Source organism: Nanorana parkeri, unplaced genomic scaffold (assembly GCF_000935625.1).
Source record: "Nanorana parkeri isolate BGI_ZX_2015 unplaced genomic scaffold, ASM93562v1 scaffold470, whole genome shotgun sequence".
Classification (NCBI taxonomy): domain Eukaryota; kingdom Metazoa; phylum Chordata; class Amphibia; order Anura; family Dicroglossidae; genus Nanorana; species Nanorana parkeri.
The window spans coordinates 461,611-478,878 of record NW_017306738.1 but is presented as its reverse complement, the minus strand read 5'-3'; the positions used below and the strand labels follow the sequence as shown (position 1 = coordinate 478,878).

Below are 17,268 nucleotides of genomic sequence, written 5' to 3'. Positions count from 1 at the left end.
ACTTTTGAAGAAAAAACGCAACATCCTCCAGCAAAAGGAGGGTCTCAAAAGGAGAAATAAAAAAAATTAAAAAATTTGGCTTTAATATTACTTTAAATTGTAACAAGGATTTTTTAGCTAGTGGCATCAGCAGTTGCCCAAAGACATGACATTTTTGCCTGATCTGATCTGTCTATGACCAGCTTCAAAAACACATACTGTTGGGACATCCATACACCTGGATGTCAACAAGTGGCAAACGACTGCTTTAGTCAATGACATAGTTACATAGTTAGTTAGGTTGAAAAAAAAAAGACACAAGTCCATCGAGTTCAACCAATGCCGCATATGCCATTAGAAGTGAAAGCCGAGAGGAAATGTGCACGCTGATCATTAGAAATTCATAAACTTTTAGACATTGCTGGTATATACATTCCGGTAATTAGCAAGGAATAACCTCAGGCAGCTTCTCCAACAACATGTCCACTATAGCAGCATCCTGATATTGCTGGAAAGCTTCTGCTTTCTTAGCCATCTGCTCGGCATCGGCACGTGCACGGACTTCAATGGCATAAGCCTGGGCCTCTCCTTTTACCTGGAAATCAGAAAGCACACTTAAGAGGAAAGCACTGTTTGAAAGTTGCACTCCACAGTGCATGACTGTCGGGTTACTAAAGCATTTAATATCCATCTGCATTAGCAAAAATCATTACCTCCATGCTAGAGAGACTTGTAGAACAACATAGAGCCCTGGTTTCTTCCTGCCTATACCCAAGAGACCAAGAAAAGCAAAAGCTTCACAGAGCACTCTGGGTTATCAAAAGAGACAGCACAGCAGTTTGTATAAATTAAACTTTGGATAAGGCTACTTGATAAAAGGGAGTCACTGCTCAGTGTGTGTAAACTGGAGCTTGCAATACTGAAAAAGGTGTTAAGGACGTGGATAAAAAAACATGTAAAAAAAGGAGCCTAAACCAGGGGATAGATGGCTCAAATTTTCGCCAATTAATTCTGAATAAATATCTGAATCTGCTAAAAAAATAAAATAATTACCTGGCACAACAAAAGACAATTTCAAAATCAAAATGAGCTAGGTGGAAAATCATCACCCCAACAGTGACTGAATCCTATCAGAAGCATTCACTGTTTGGCAGTGCCAGCAGCTGCCTGAATACGATGGAGATTCCACCATCCACACAGTTGGCATGGATGGGGGAATCAAGTGGTTTTTTCAGCCTCTTGAAGGCTGAAAGATGGAAATTCGGCATTAAAAAAGGAGAACTATGAGGTTAGTGATTTTCACTCAACCTTATAGTTCGAGCCGACGTGTGACAATTAAACTGTCACACGTCGGTTCAATAGATCAGGAAGTGAGCGAACACATACCATCGCTCCCTCACTTCTCAATCCTGTCCCTGCAGAGAGCTGTGACTGTCACTCATGGCTCCCTGCAGGGATTCCCCCCTCCCCGCTCTGATCCTTCAGTGCTGACTGAAGGAACGAACAGGGGGAGGGGGCGGAAGGAACGAACAGCTGGCTCTGCCTCTAGATAGGCAGAGCCAGCTGTCAATCACACAGCTGGGTGGATCTCGAAAGTAATGTTGGGATCCGTCCCGGCTGCGGCGGTCTCAGTATACCGCGAGCCGTAGCTCGCGGTATACTGAGCTTTGGGTCACAGGAGGATGCTAGTTTATGTCCTCCCATGACCCTGAGGAGAACTATGGGGAAAAACACTTACCCCATAGTTCTCCTTTAACAGGACTTGTGGGAGCATTGCCTCTTCAGAATGGCTGGCATTCAGTCGTAACAAAGGGTGAGAGTTGATGCAGGTATGTCCATGCACTTTAAATTCCCTGCATTTTTAACTGCTGGATAAAGTGGGAGAGTACCTTTAAGAAATTGGAACACCTTTCATGTTCTCCCATTACCAATAATACCGATACAAGAGAAGAAGGGTCTCCCTCCTGATCATCTAGCTGTGTTAGCAATTCTGCAAAGTGTAGCAATTCTATAGCTGTGCTACCAATTCCGAGTGATCCTCAAGCTATCATGGGCAAACATGTTCAGATATCTTTGTTGCTGCCCATTAAAGCAATTGGTTTAAAAGGTGAGCTGTGCCACATTAAAAAGGTTAAGCCACTCTAACAGCTTGTAGCCTCAGAGCTACTCTGCAACTGGTCTGAAAAGCTGATGTGTAAAACCGGTTTTCCTTTTTTTAGAATGCAATGCAGGTTACAGCGCAGTAGATATAAAGCCCGTCTTTTAAAAAGATACAAGATATTTAAAAATGCTTTATTGGTCTTGTGTAATGCGCCTTCCTAATATAGGGAGATGATGTATATGATGTATAGCATGCCCTTACACAAAAGTAATAGACATGACATTGACTGTGTAAAGATCTAGCAACCTGTAAGTAGAGTTTACATAAAAGCTACACTACACTGTATGTCCCAAAGTTTGTGAACACCTGATCATCACACCTATATGAGCTTGTTGGACGTCGAATTCCTATTTTAAAACCAAGTGCATGCATATGGAGTTACATCTGCTCTCCACTTTTTGCGGCTATAACCGCCTCAACTGTACTAGGGAGGCTTTCCACAAGATTTTGGAATCTGTGCCCCTCCAGTCAAAACAGCATTTGTAATATCAGGTAATGGCACTGGATGAGAAGATCTGGCTCACAATAGTTTCCCTTTGAATCTCAAAGGTTATTAGGTGGGCTCTGTGCAGGGACTCCAGTTCCTGCACACCAAACTGGTCAAACCTTGTCTTTATGGAGTTAGCTCTGTGCACAGTCATGATGGAGTAGTAAACAGCATTCCCTAACCTGATGACACAATGTTGGAAGTGCACAATGATGTATATTGAGTTTGTATGCAGTAGCATTAACAGTACCCTCTACTGGAAACACCAAAGCTTAATAAAATGGAGGGGTGCCTACATACGTTTGACTATACAGTGTAGGTTTTCTTACCCTGACTGACTCAGCTTCTGCCTCGGCTTCAGTAATGAGCTTCATCCTGCAGACAAAGGAAAAGAAGAGATGGTAAACACAATGACGATCAGGGGTGGACAATATGGACAGTAGTAAAGGGAATAAAGCCAACCTCTCTGCCGCAGCCAGTTTCTCCAGTCGGTAACGCTCTGCGTCAGCTGGTTTCTTTATTCTGGCCTCCAGCTCCATCTCCTTCCTGATGATCTCCTGGTCTTGTAGCTGAATCTGCTGTGTCCTCTCCACCACCTGGACCTGAACCTTCTGCTCCTCAATCTTCTGCTTAGTCTTGGCCACCTGTAGACAAAGCACACAATATGTTGTTTCCGTCTCCCGCAAAACCGAAACACAATAGGCACCGACGGTTATACCTGTAACTGGTAGGCCATGTCACTCTCTGCTTTCCTGGTGTTTACTTCCAGGTCGTACATAGCCTTCTTCAGCTCAAAGTCTCTTTGAGCTTTGGCCATCTCAATTTCGTTGATGTACTGGGAAGAAACTTTCTCCTGTAGGGCTGCTGCTTCCTGTGACACAAAAAAAATCATGTCAATCCATACAAGGTCTCCTTTAAAGTTGAATCTCCTGCAAACAGATAAGCACACAGATAAAATACATATAAGAAAGCGGTTTTTACTACCAAAGGATTTGTATGCCCGTCTATCCAGTCCTGAGATTTTACACCACTCTGCCACACAGCATAGCCCAGTCTGATAGAGGAGAACACCTATGTTTTTTCTGCTACAGTTATATAATATTTAAAGGACTTGTCTTTCCCCCTAGGGACTCCAGTTCCTGCACACCAAACTGGTCAAACCTTGTCTTTATGGAGTTAGCTCTGTGCACAGTCATGATGGAGTAGTAAACAGCATTCCCTAACCTGATGACACAATGTTGGAAGTGCACAATGATGTATATTGAGTTTGTATGCAGTAGCATTAACAGTACCCTCTACTGGAAACACCAAAGCTTAATAAAATGGAGGGGTGCCTACATACGTTTGACTATACAGTGTAGGTTTTCTTACCCTGACTGACTCAGCTTCTGCCTCGGCTTCAGTAATGAGCTTCATCCTGCAGACAAAGGAAAAGAAGAGATGGTAAACACAATGACGATCAGGGGTGGACAATATGGACAGTAGTAAAGGGAATAAAGCCAACCTCTCTGCCGCAGCCAGTTTCTCCAGTCGGTAACGCTCTGCGTCAGCTGGTTTCTTTATTCTGGCCTCCAGCTCCATCTCCTTCCTGATGATCTCCTGGTCTTGTAGCTGAATCTGCTGTGTCCTCTCCACCACCTGGACCTGAACCTTCTGCTCCTCAATCTTCTGCTTAGTCTTGGCCACCTGTAGACAAAGCACACAATATGTTGTTTCCGTCTCCCGCAAAACCGAAACACAATAGGCACCGACGGTTATACCTGTAACTGGTAGGCCATGTCACTCTCTGCTTTCCTGGTGTTTACTTCCAGGTCGTACATAGCCTTCTTCAGCTCAAAGTCTCTTTGAGCTTTGGCCATCTCAATTTCGTTGATGTACTGGGAAGAAACTTTCTCCTGTAGGGCTGCTGCTTCCTGTGACACAAAAAAAATCATGTCAATCCATACAAGGTCTCCTTTAAAGTTGAATCTCCTGCAAACAGATAAGCACACAGATAAAATACATATAAGAAAGCGGTTTTTACTACCAAAGGATTTGTATGCCCGTCTATCCAGTCCTGAGATTTTACACCACTCTGCCACACAGCATAGCCCAGTCTGATAGAGGAGAACACCTATGTTTTTTCTGCTACAGTTATATAATATTTAAAGGACTTGTCTTTCCCCCAGCCTGTGACTGGACAGTGAAAGGAGAAGCAGCACACTGATAAACAAATTTTTCTGGTACCATGCTATCACTGGGGGCTTCAGCTGCCATTGCGATGTGCTGGGCTTCTGGTGTGTCCCTGTGCCTTTAAGGAGGTTGGGCTACCTCCCGGCAAACCTGCACCCAATTCATCCATTGCTATATATGCTCCAAGATGGAGGCTCTCATAGATTATAGTTAGGACCACACTACACAGAGGGGTGTGGATTCCACATATTTTGCAAAATTTGTGACCTAAAACCTCTTTTAAAAAAAAAAAAATTCTTTTATTTAACATTGTCGTCCATTGTGCATGGAAAAACAGACATAATAGGTACAATATTGAGGTAAAAGAGAACATCTTGTACCTAGGGAAGAACCACATATCAACCTCAATCTAAGTGATCAGACATAGTGTGGCGAGGCTCTGCGTACCAGAGTAACATGTGCCAGGTTTTCCAGAGTGCTGTACAAAACCTCTGTTTTTAACCCTAGTAGGTAGACAGTGTAATTTTTTGCAGGCTGGCGAGTGTGCTGGGAAATTTTTGTTTTTCTACTGTGTAAAGCCCTTCCATGTGCACCTTGCTTTAAAGCTAGTTATGAATTGATGAGTGCGTTAGCCATTTGTTTTACCCCGCTATCTTCTCCTATCAGCACGTACCTGGTTTGCACATAAACACTGAGCTCAGCTGTACAGGCAACTGAAAGTGGTTAATTCCAGGTCAAAGTCAGGTACTTACATTAAAATAAATATATTTAATGATATGTTAATGAATACAGAGCTGTAATAATGCGTCTTTTAGATTTGCTTGGAGTAGGGATGCTCAGATACCAAGTACCGTACTCGGTACAAGTACAGATACTTTTCCAGCTCCAAGACTACACTAGAGAAAAATTCAAAAGTTAGGAGGCAGCTGTCATTTGTAAGGAGCACACGGGGCTCCTGGGATCCGTACTCGGTTGATCTCAGTTTTAATGTACGATTTTGTTTTTATATGCATATATAAAAGGAATGCACCCATACCATTTTTTCAAGTACAAGTACTGATGCTTGCCGAGTACTCACAGATACGAGTACTGATACATTTATGTTTATTATCATGTGACAGTTTTTCTAAAACAATACAGACTAATGATTTCAGGACTGTGGTGGAGCGCCAGAGCCAGGTCCCGGCTGCAACCACTGCAACCCTGGTAGTTCTCATGAAAATGCCAAGTATCTGCACTGGTATCTGGACATCCCTAGCTTGGAGTTCAGTTTTATGTGTATAATTAAAAACAATGATTTTATCCTCCACTATGTAACATAAAAATGTCTAGAACTAACAAGACAACTGTGATCACCTTGACTCCAGCATCTCGCTTGGCTATGGCCTCTCCAATCCTGGCATCCTTCTGTACCTGAGCTGTTCGAGCCTTTCCCAGGGAGTGCAGGTAATCCTAAAAGGAGGTTAAACAAAAACTTTTAGGTGCCGAATCGTTCTTCTAGAGCTCCTCCTATGTGGTCTTTATTTTTTCTTCTTTTTACCTGGTCATCGTGAATGTCCTTCAAGGTGTAGCTCACAACGCTGATTCCCATGTTTACAAGGTCGGATGAGGCCACTTTAAAGACCTGCTCGGAGAACTTCTGCCTATCCTTGTAGATTTCCTGATGGAAAAGTGTTACAATGGAAGATGTGAGATAATGATTTATCTAAAGTGGAGCTAAACCCTAACTGGTTGACATTCATTTTGCTAAAAGCACAATGAGGGGAATTTATCAAAACTGGAGCAGACAAAAACTGGAGCAGTTGCCCATGGCAACCAATCAGCTCCTCTCTTTAGTTTGTTCAGTTAAGATTTGAAAACGAAACAGAGAAGCTGATTGGTTGCCATGCACCGCTGCTCCAGTTTTGATATTCCCTTCACTGTATATTAATCAAATTACCATTTTTCTTTTTTATAACAACTCTTTATTTATTTTCGACTTTAATGCTATACATACATAAATAAATACAACCAGCCATCAACATTACATCACCAAGTATAAACATACTAATACACATAAAAATATTCTAACATTCATAATGTCCTACATCCACATACTCATTCTAAACTAGAAAAAAGAGGTGGGGAAAAAATAAACGCCGACTTCAATCCCCTCAAATCTTACATTTCATATTAATTATCTTAAATATACAATTCCAGTGACCAGTATGAAGAGGACGATCCTCTATATAATTTTGTGTTAAAAAATACCCTAATACTCTCTCTCTCCCCCCACACACGTGTACAAACCAACCCATATATATCCACACTATATACCCACTCATATTGATCCATACACCTCTATATGTACACATTATCTTCACCATTTTTCTTTTAATAAATCTTTTACCTTTTTTTTTTTTTTCTATATCTCAGCACTGCTGACCTCCTCCAGTCTCTTTCAGCCACTTCCTGTCTACATGCACATCATTGCTCTGGGCCGGTTCCCTGATATCGACAATGCTGGACCATGCATGTGCAGTGTGTTGACAGGGCCACTTATAGTCGCAACCAGGAGTGCAGGATGACAACGCAGAAGCACAATTAGGAGGCAGTTGTCATCCCATAGCAGGAAGTGCCTGAACAAGACCCCCCCCATGGCAGGATAACCAGGTATTATTTAATTAACAGTTGCATATCTTAAATAATTGAAAATTACATTAAAAAAAGACCCTGTTGCCAGACCGATTTAAACATTTGTGCATTTACAAACATTTGTGCATTTTGCATAAAACGTAGTAGGGAAGGGTTAAAACCCAACAGTTTTTTTTCTTTTTCTGTGTACTGGGGAATTTTTATTTACTTCCTACCCCAGAGATGCAACAGGAAGTGAGTGGAAATCTCCCAAAGTAATGGCAAAACCCCTTAGAGACACTTGTCACTAGAACAAGTGTCCCAATTCAGACATTTCCTTTCACCCCCCCCTTGGGGACAACTCTACATTTATGGATTTCCCCAACTTAATGTTTCGATGACAAACGGTCATCAGTACAAATAGAAGGAATAATCTCCACAGTGAGGATTCAGACAGAATGAAAAATCTTACAGGGTTACTGCTGCTCACGGTATACAATTATGTCTGGATCCGTCCAGCTGCGTGAGTGACAGCCGACTCTGCCTGTCTAGAGGCAGAGCCAGCTGTACCCGCCCCCTCCCCCGTCCGTTCCGCCAGTCAGCACTGGCGGATCGGAGCGGGGAGGGGGGAATCCAGCCCCTCCCCTGTCACGGCAGAGAGCTGTGACAGGATCGAGAGGTGAGCGAACGCCGGTATGTGTTCGCTCACCTCCCGATCTACTGAGCCGACCTGTGACAGTCTCATTGTCACAGATCGGCAAGAACTATGAGGTGAGTGAAAAGCACTCCCCTCATAGTTCTCCTTTTAAGTCTATCCCTTACCCACTTTATCCAAAACAGGTTACGTAGCACATTATAAAGGGAGAAAGCACACTTACAATAAAATTCAAGACAAGAGGGTTAGGATGGCCCTGCTCATGTGAGCTTACAATCTAAAAGGGAGGGGCATGTGATACAAAAGATATTAAAAGGAGAACTATGGGGTCAAAAACCTTTAGCACTACTTCTACTACTAAACATCAGCCGAAATATCACCACAATACCTCATGCGCCAATCACAGCTTACCTCCACAGTCATGTGAGCCATGATGGCACGTTGGTGACCCTCCAAAGTTTCCAGAGCAATGTGAGCCACCTCATTTTCTGTTTTACCCAGGAACATCTGAGCAGCAGCTGCCAGCATCTCTTTGTTCTGTCCCTGGATCTTCACCTAGTAGGATATAGTGTTTTAGAGAGTTCAACTTTCATATGGGAGATACTTCAAGTGAAACACCATGCTATTATCAGCTTTGTGTAATGTTAAAGATAAATCTAGGCAAATAGTTAAATACATGTATGTATATTTACCTGCAAAACATTAGTATTTCTGTCTATCCAGTCCTGAGACTGACACAGCCCTGCCACACCACACAGCTAGGTGTATGATACCACTTCTGTTACAGCTATAGACTGCAGAAGGAAGTGATGCAATTATGTCATTTGTCCGTATACTCTTTCCTGTCCTATCAGCATGCTCAGTCAGCACACTTGCTCGTCTCCCAGCCCTTCACCTTCCCAGTATGAGAACTGCTATATAGAGAATTGCAAGAAGCCGATACCAAGTCCAGGGATTAAATACATATAATGCTTCATTCATAAATACAGAGCTGCATTGATTTGTCTTTTTTATATCAGCCTGGAGTTCATTTTTTATTCCTTATATGATTGAATGTTGACAGTTTGCTGTTATGTGGGAGGGTCTTATATAAAATGATCTTCAGCCTTCCATGCCTGAGTGACAGTATTAGATTAAGGTGCACCTGTACTGACATGTAATATAACCAGTATAAGTTCTGAACACTTGGCATCATATGATTCCTGATCTTAAGTGCGGTGTCCCTCTGCCAGTGCCAAGCCACAGATTGTTGACACATACATACATACATACATACATACTGGTCTGAAAGTGATTTGATCACTCAGGCACTGAGCAACGCATTGCATTGTGGCACAGTACTTGGCCATTCTCCCTAAACGCCGGAAGTTGGAGTAATTTGGGGAGCGGGGGGGGGGCTCCAGTATCGCTAAAGGGCTTTTAGTACATTTGGGCAGAGCAGTAGCTAGCTCCTTTTGCACCGGAAGAACAGAAAATTGTGCCCCCCCCCCCCCTCAACAGACATGTCAGGTCACCCAATGCCGCACACACACGCGGCATCATGTGATGTCATGCACCCTGCCTCCAGGCGGAGGAGAGCAGTGGGGATCCTAGGAGAAGCCTGTGTTGCCCCTCTTCTCCCTGCCGAGCCGCGGCTGCGTTGGCCGCCTGGTGCCCGTTTCCATGGCTGTGCCCCCTCTCAGCTGCGCCTGAGGTGAGTGCCTCACTCGCCCCATGGTAGCTACAGCCCTGCATTTGGGCATCATATGATGCTAACTGTGCTTAGCTCATACCGAAATTGCTACAAAAGCTCAACTGAACTAAATCCGCCAATTACATTCCAGGTGTATCAAAACAAAACTCCCTGCTGACTGCTCGCTTGTATGAGGTCCCCGTATGTGCGCCCCCCCCCTGCTGGTCCCGGGCTCCGCTGTGGTCCCGTCCGGGACCAGCATAGTGCCTCTGTCACAGGGGATCAGAGGGAGGTCGGTACATGACCTCCCTCCGGTCCCCTCTCCGCTGTCAGAATGCGGAAGTGTATGTAATGTATATTACATCACTTCCGCATTCTTCTGTCACTCTCCAGCTTCAGATGCTGGAGAGAAGCTGATGAAGCAGATCTCTGCTTCATCAGCTTCTTCAGGGGGGTCCCTAGGTGAAATTAGGGGTCTTGGAGACCCCTGATGTCTCCATAAAGAGGACCTGTTACATCTTTTGCTATCACATAGTGGGGTTTTCTTAGCCCCCTCTGTGATAACAATAAAGTTAAGTGGAAAAAAAAAAAATAGGAAAAAAAAAATTTAAGTTTCCCCCCCAAAAATTAAAAGTTACAAATAAAAAAAGAATTAAAAAAGAATTAAAAAAAAAAAGTCCCCACCCATACATACACGCATGCAAACAGGCGTCGGGTGCGCATACGTACGAAAACGACGATTGTGCACATTATGCCGCACATGTTACATATCGTCGCGGACGTCAGAATGAGAGCAATAATTCTAGGGCTATCAATCACCGATAACACTAAACTGATGAGCGGTAAAAGCTTTTAAAGCGTCGCCTATGGTCAATTTTGGGTATGGTAGTTTTTTGCGATTTCGTGGGTGCGCGCAATTTTAAAGCTTGACATGTTTGGTGTCTATTTACCCAACGTGACCCCGTCTTTTAAATTTTACCAAAAATATGGGTAATAATGAAAAAAAAAACAAGTTTTTTTCTCACGGCAGAGAGCCGTGACAGGATCGAGAGGTGAGCGAACCCGGTATGTGTCCGCTCACCTCCCGATCTACTAAGCCGACCTGTGACAGTCTCATTGTCACAGGTCGGCTAAAACTATGAGGTGAGTGGAAAGCACTCATCTCATAGTTCTCCTTTAATATAGTAAAAAAAAAAAACCTGTAGTGGTGATTAAATACCACCAAAAGAAAGCTCTATCTGCCCCCCAAAAAATGGTATACAATTAATTTCAGTACAGCGTTGCATGACGGAATAAACATCAGTCAAAGTACCGCAGCGCTGAATACTAAACAATGGCCTGGCCAGGAAAGGGGTGTAAACACCTGGTCTTAAAGTGGTTAAAGAACACATTTCATAAGATAAATCCAGACTGCTGTTGTTGAACTCTCCTTCTGAAAATGCTAGCTGCTCACATGTTCTGCTCATGACAGTTGTGCTATAAGTGTTCTTGGTCTGGCTTACCTGAGCAATGCCAGTAACAGATATAGGGACTCCATGGCGAGTATAGACCTTCTCACTCTTTACATTCAACGTCAGCGTATTCAGGGAGATCCTAAAGATGTAAAGACATGCAGCTTACGTACAGTCTATTTAACATTCAAGTGGAGAAATTAGAAGCCGTCAGGTAGTTTAACACTCAAACTTCTGACGACGGATAAAACATCAATTTTGGGTTGAATGACCCTTTAATATCTACGCATCAACCGCAGACAGGAAATTCTGAAAGAACTCACCTCTGAATCTGCTGTATGCAGGGCAGGACAAACACGCGACCACCCGCAATCATAACTGGGGGGGTGCGACAGAAGCCTGGAGAGAGAAGAAAAAAAAAAAAAGATACATAGGTAGTGTGAAGAATACTGCAGTTTTTCCACATGCTCTGGAACTGAACGCAGTGGTGTGAACTAGAGCCCAAAAATACCATTGGAATACACTGGATGCAGTTTTAATGCGTTCTGTAACTGCTTTGTGCTCCGCACTTGGTGTGAACAAGCCCTAAATATTGCTACAGATGTTCCTCACTTACCGACTTACCTGTTTTGCGACCACTCGCACTTACGACGGAGCGCCGATCGACCTCCGACCTTGTGCGTCAGCGTCAGTGCGCCGTGTCGCCGGCGGAAGTGGTGTCCTCCGATCTTCATTGCGGGTCCTGGTAAGTATTTTCATTGCCCGATGTACAGTACACTGTTCGTTACTGTACATCGGCAACGCTATACAGTACTGTACTAATGCAGTACAGTACTGTATAGAGTTCCTCACTTAACGACCAATCCGTTTAACGACCTGGTCGTAGGAACGGAACTCGGTCGTTAAGTGAGGAATACCTGTATTACACTTTCTCCTGTGTTTTTATGCTTTGTGTTGTTGATCAGTGAAGTAGTGATATATACTCAGCTACTATAGGGAGAGTCTGCGAACCTGTATATGTAATACAGTAATGGAATGGAAATGGTACAGTAAGCATGTCAAATGTGAACGTTATATCAAATATGTCACGTTAACTTCAAAAAGGTATTAAAGAAGAATTCCGGGAGAAGCAAAAATACTTACCCTTGCAGTGGGGCTAGCCTGTTAAGTTTTGTTTAGGGGACTCGAATAAAGCAGCTTTACTCGCCTGATTCCGGCTCCCACGGCGGTCAGCGCTCGCCTCTCTCCCTCTCCGCTCCAGCTACGCAATGTCCTCATATCTAATGCAGGTCAACGGACCTGCAAAAGACATGATGACATCAGCGGTCCTTAGACCAACAGAGCAAAAGGGGAGACGTGACTGTGGGGACCAGTATAGCAGCCTGGAAGGAGCCGGCAGGGCCAAGGATCAGGTAAGTAAAACAGCTTTATTTGAGTCCCCTAGACAAAACGAGCACTTGACCCTCACAGTGTAAGGGTAAGTTTATTTTTGTTTGCCCAGAGTTCTTCTTTAACTTGATATATATCGGCTTACTGAAAATGAAAAAACCTTTTCCTCTTACATGCACATTTACTTTTCAGCAAATTTGTTTTTCCACGTTAAACTGGGTCACCTTTGTTCCCGCACCACAATGCCACAGGAAGTGAGGCAGATGTCATGTGAGGAGATTACAAAATCTGCTTCCAAGAAGATATTTACTGCAAACGGCAATGAGCGCATACAAAGTGCAGTTACACATAGTAACAGGAACTGTATCTGCAACTCAGCTGAAGATCATTTCTGATGGGTTGCTAGGAGTTACTGCTCTTTGAACTGGGTTATGGTGTAAGTCTGGATGCCAATAAAGATTTTCAGTGGCGAGGGATTCAAACTAAAAAAGGTGCACTAAAATGAACATTTCAAAACATAAACAAAACCAAAATGGAAAAAAAATAAATAATCAAGCCGAAACCGAAAAAAAATATTTTCCCAAACTTTTTCAAATATTTTATTTATTTTTATTAAATATTTGTATTTTTTACTTTAGGGGCTACGGGGGAAATGTTAGGGGTCTAAGCAGACCCCTGATATTTCCCTTTTAAAATCGAAAAAGAGATTGAGAACACAGAGTCCTCAATCTCTTTTTCTGCAGCCCCAGTTATGAATGAACAGGAATCCTCTATACTGAGTGTTCCTGCTCATTCATAACATGAGGACATGGTGTGTTTACCATGTCCACAATCATGAATGAACAGGAAGTGATGTAGATCACTTCCTATTCATTCATAAATTGAGGACACAGTAAACATACTCTGTCCTCAATTATTTACAAACACTCAGCGATCACTGACTGCTTGTACCGTCTCTCCATCCTGGATCAGCTGTGAGTGAGCGGTGCGGGGAGGAGATCTTGATCTGACAGCTGACTCCTCCCGCGCACCGCCGGCCTCCTGTGACAGATGACAAGTGTCACCTCCCCCACACAGCCGCTCTCCTGATCTATCACAGGAGGCTGAGCGGTGAGAGGAGGAGAGACGCCGGCCGCTTACAGAGCTCTCTCCTCCAGCACCGTTTGGCCTCCTGTGACAGTTTCTCTCCTCCCCGCTGGGACACAGAGCAGCACCCAGTGGGGAGGAGAGAAAGCGGGGATGCGCCGCTGTATCGGCCAAAAAAATGGCACTAAAAGCATGGTCAGGTCTGTGTATCCAATAGGGACACTCTCGCTTTCTCTAACTTCCCTGATTACTAATGTCATCTGCAATAAAAGTGAGGGCAAAACCAACATTTTAAGTTGTATATAGAACAGGAATAGAGGGGAAATCTTGCAATGGGGACACCCGATCCCATGAGAACTGTCTAAGAACCGCTTTTTAGAAACAGAAGTGAAAGGAAATATCCCTAATGAAAAACATGACTAGAAAAAAAAAAACCTGACTGATTTTAACCCTATCCTACCCTATCCAAAATTGTAAAAAGTTTTGGCTTTAGTTAGAATTACAACATATTAAAATAAGAAATCTGAGCTTTTAAATGAGTAGAAAGAACAAAGAACATCATCAGCCGTAGAGCCGCCGTACCTGAAACCACCATGGCCTCATTTGGTCCGCACGTGTAAAACACCATCTAGATGAAAAAGAAATGCAAGACAGAATTAGCACATCTTAGATTTATTAAAAGTATGAAAGTAATTATAATCAGCACCTCATATAGTAGTCTTCAATGTACACTCAGATAGCAGAAACTCAAGTCTGCAACCTTTTTCTGTGCATCTAGGACACTGAAGGCACTGTACATGCAATAAAGTCTGCTGTACCCACACGGTATATTAGTTAAAGCTGGCCATACACCTATAGATGACCTGCAGACTTTCTATGGTCAGATGAAAAAAGTGCAACAGATTCCTCCATCTACGCTAAACTGTGTGGATGGAGGAAGCTCCAACCGGGCCAAGCTCCAGTATCTTGCTAGTCGGCCCTGCTGGCTCTCAAAACACCAGAACAATGCTGGCATCCAATCAGAAGGCAGAAGGACGAGATGTACGGTATTGTTTTGGCAGACTTTTCCTCATCTTCTGCGTTAGGACAATGATGCCTACAATGTTATTGGCTGCTATGGGCAGCTCTACAGAGAATAAAATGATCATTTAGTACTGAGATGTAATTATTACTCTAGTTCAAGGTGGTTAAGTGTAGGAATTGGATGTTAGCAAACCCAGCAGGTCAGAGCTGTCAACAAAGTGATCTCAGAGCCCAACTCGGAGATGGAAAAAACTGAACTGACAACACTGCTCCTGCACTGACTCAAGCAGCCTGTAACACACACCTTCTGAAATGCCCCCCACGGCTGTCAGGTGCCCTCTACAGTGGAACTATTTAATCCCCCCTCTCCTCCCCACACACCAAAAAAAGGAACGCGGCAAGCAAGCATTTTTAAAGGGTTATTAAACCGTTTCATGTTTCTGCATATATCTGCTGCTAGCAAGCAGTAGATATATGCAAAACGATGTAAAAAAAAAAAAACCTTTTAAAAGGGTTAATACTTACCTGTGTCTCCACCGCGCGCTCCCGTCCGAACATCTGAACATTTTTAGGGTGGCCGCAAAGGATCTTGGGGCGGGCGCATGCGCAGTTCAGATGTTTGGCTGGGAGACGAGGAGAGACACAAGGTAAGTATGCGGAGCAGCGTGCACCCGCACAGACACCGTGGGACATGAGAGAAGAGGACAGTGGAGTCAGCGCTGGATTGGAGACTCGCACCCAGCGCAGGAGGGACAGCTAAAAACTACACTAAAGAAGATCAGATTAAGAGGCATCATTTAAGGTCAGTCCTGATACTTGACATTGGGGGAGGGGGAAATAGAAAATAGCCTTTAACTGCCTCCGGGCCGGCCGTAGTAAAAAAATGGGCGACATTTAAAACCAGGCAGCGATGCCTGTTACCATACAAGCGATCCGCCGGCTGTAGATTGCTTCATCAGCTTCTTTTGGGGGGCCCTAGGTGACATTAGGGGTCTTGGAGACCCCTGATGTCTCCATAAAGAGGACCTGTCACATATTTTGCTATCACATAAGGGGGTTTTATTAACCCCTGTATGTGATAGCAATAGTTTAGTGGGGGGGAGGAAAAAAATATGTAAGTCCCCCCCCCCCAAATTTAAAGTTACACATAAAAAAAAGAATTAAAAAAACAAAAAATGTTTTTTTAAAGTCCCCACCCATACATACACTCATGCAAACATGCTTCGGGGGCCCATACGTGCAAAAAAGACGATTGCGCCCATTATGCCGCACATGTTACATATCGCCACGAACGTCGGAGTGAGAGCAATAATTCTAGGGCCATCAATCACTGATAACACTAAACTGATGAGCGGTAAAAGCTTTTTAAGTGTCGCCTATTGCCAATTTTGGGTATGGTAGTTTTCTGCGACTTCACGGGTGCGCACAATTTTAAAGCTTGACATGTTTGGTGTCTATTTACCCGACGTGACCCGATCTTTTATATTTTACCAAAAAACTGGGTAATAATAAATGTGTTTCCTAACATAAATGTAAAAAAAAAAAAAAACTTTTTTCCCCCCACATTTTCTGTAATTTTTCCTAATTATAGTAAAAAATTAAAACCCCAGTGGTGCTTAAATACCACCAAAAGAAAGCTCTATGTGCCCCCAAAAAATGGTATAAAATTCATTTCAGTACAGCGTTGCATGATGGAATAAATGTCAAAGTACTGCAGCGCTGAATACTGAAAAATGGCCTGGCCAGGAAGGGGGTCTAAACACCTGGTCTTCAAGTGGTTACTGTCACTTTAAATACATAAAAAATATTTTTACTGAAGGGTTACATTTTACACGTCTGTGTCTTAATCTGCTCCTGCGCTTTGTAGCCATCACGTAGACTTGGAGTGACCTGTTATTTCACAATCTTTCCAGTGTTACAATGACGACTTTACAGTATAAACATATTTGTGTACATTTGCAGTCAGAAGAAATACACAGAGGCACTGCGGGGGAGTTTTGCAAAGACTCACGCCGGGCTTTTCCAAGCCGTTCATTCCTCATGTTACCAATGCGAGCAATTTACAGTAACACTTGCCGGTTTTCCTTCATAAATATATCATTTACAACAACATAGAAGTAATCAAACAGCACATATCTGGTGCAAGCAGCCCCTGTAACAAGATTTCCTCCGAGCACACTGAACTCTGCTCTATTCCCACTTTCTAATCAGTCTCTATATGTGGAATAATGACCTTAGCTGAGGCCGCGGGACACAGAGGTTACACAAACCAGACAGACCTTACTTCTGGAGCGAAGGGGTCCTCCTTCCTTAAAGGGAAACTAAAACGTCATTTTATTTTTTATCATTTTTTATCATATTTACAAAGAAACAACGGGCTTTAGGGCTAGTTCACACCAGCCCCAGTGTGTTCCAGCCCGACTGGATCGCATTCCAGCCAAGGTCACTTTGTTTTGGGGCGGGAGGGGGGCGTGGCGGTGCATTGAAGTCAAGAGCACCACACACACACGGCCGCAATGCGATCGCCTGCACCCGAACACGTGGCACATCAATGCCTGCGTTCCGGTCAGAATAGTGCAG

The 17,268-nt window shown here is 43.5% G+C and overlaps 1 protein-coding gene across 2 annotated transcripts in view; it reads right to left on the bottom strand.

Annotated features, from left to right (window-relative positions):
* The window catches only part of FLOT1 (flotillin 1), a 26,269-nt gene that overhangs the window by 2,571 nt on the left and 6,430 nt on the right, over positions 1-17,268 (bottom strand). Inside the window, exons 2-11 of one of the 2 annotated variants that reach the window (XM_018560635.1) lie at positions 14,248-14,293; positions 11,514-11,589; positions 11,242-11,332; positions 8,479-8,622; positions 6,340-6,459; positions 6,156-6,251; positions 4,388-4,540; positions 4,132-4,313; positions 3,999-4,044; positions 437-574 (exon numbers count right to left, since the gene is read on the bottom strand). In XM_018560635.1, coding sequence (XP_018416137.1) covers positions 437-574; positions 3,999-4,044; positions 4,132-4,313; positions 4,388-4,540; positions 6,156-6,251; positions 6,340-6,459; positions 8,479-8,622; positions 11,242-11,332; positions 11,514-11,589; positions 14,248-14,293 — 1,092 coding nt within the window. Of the gene's footprint in view, positions 1-436; positions 575-2,956; positions 3,003-3,998; positions 4,045-4,131; positions 4,314-4,387; positions 4,541-6,155; positions 6,252-6,339; positions 6,460-8,478; positions 8,623-11,241; positions 11,333-11,513; positions 11,590-14,247; positions 14,314-17,268 lie in introns of those variants that run through there. The other variant, XM_018560636.1, reaches the window with a different exon arrangement.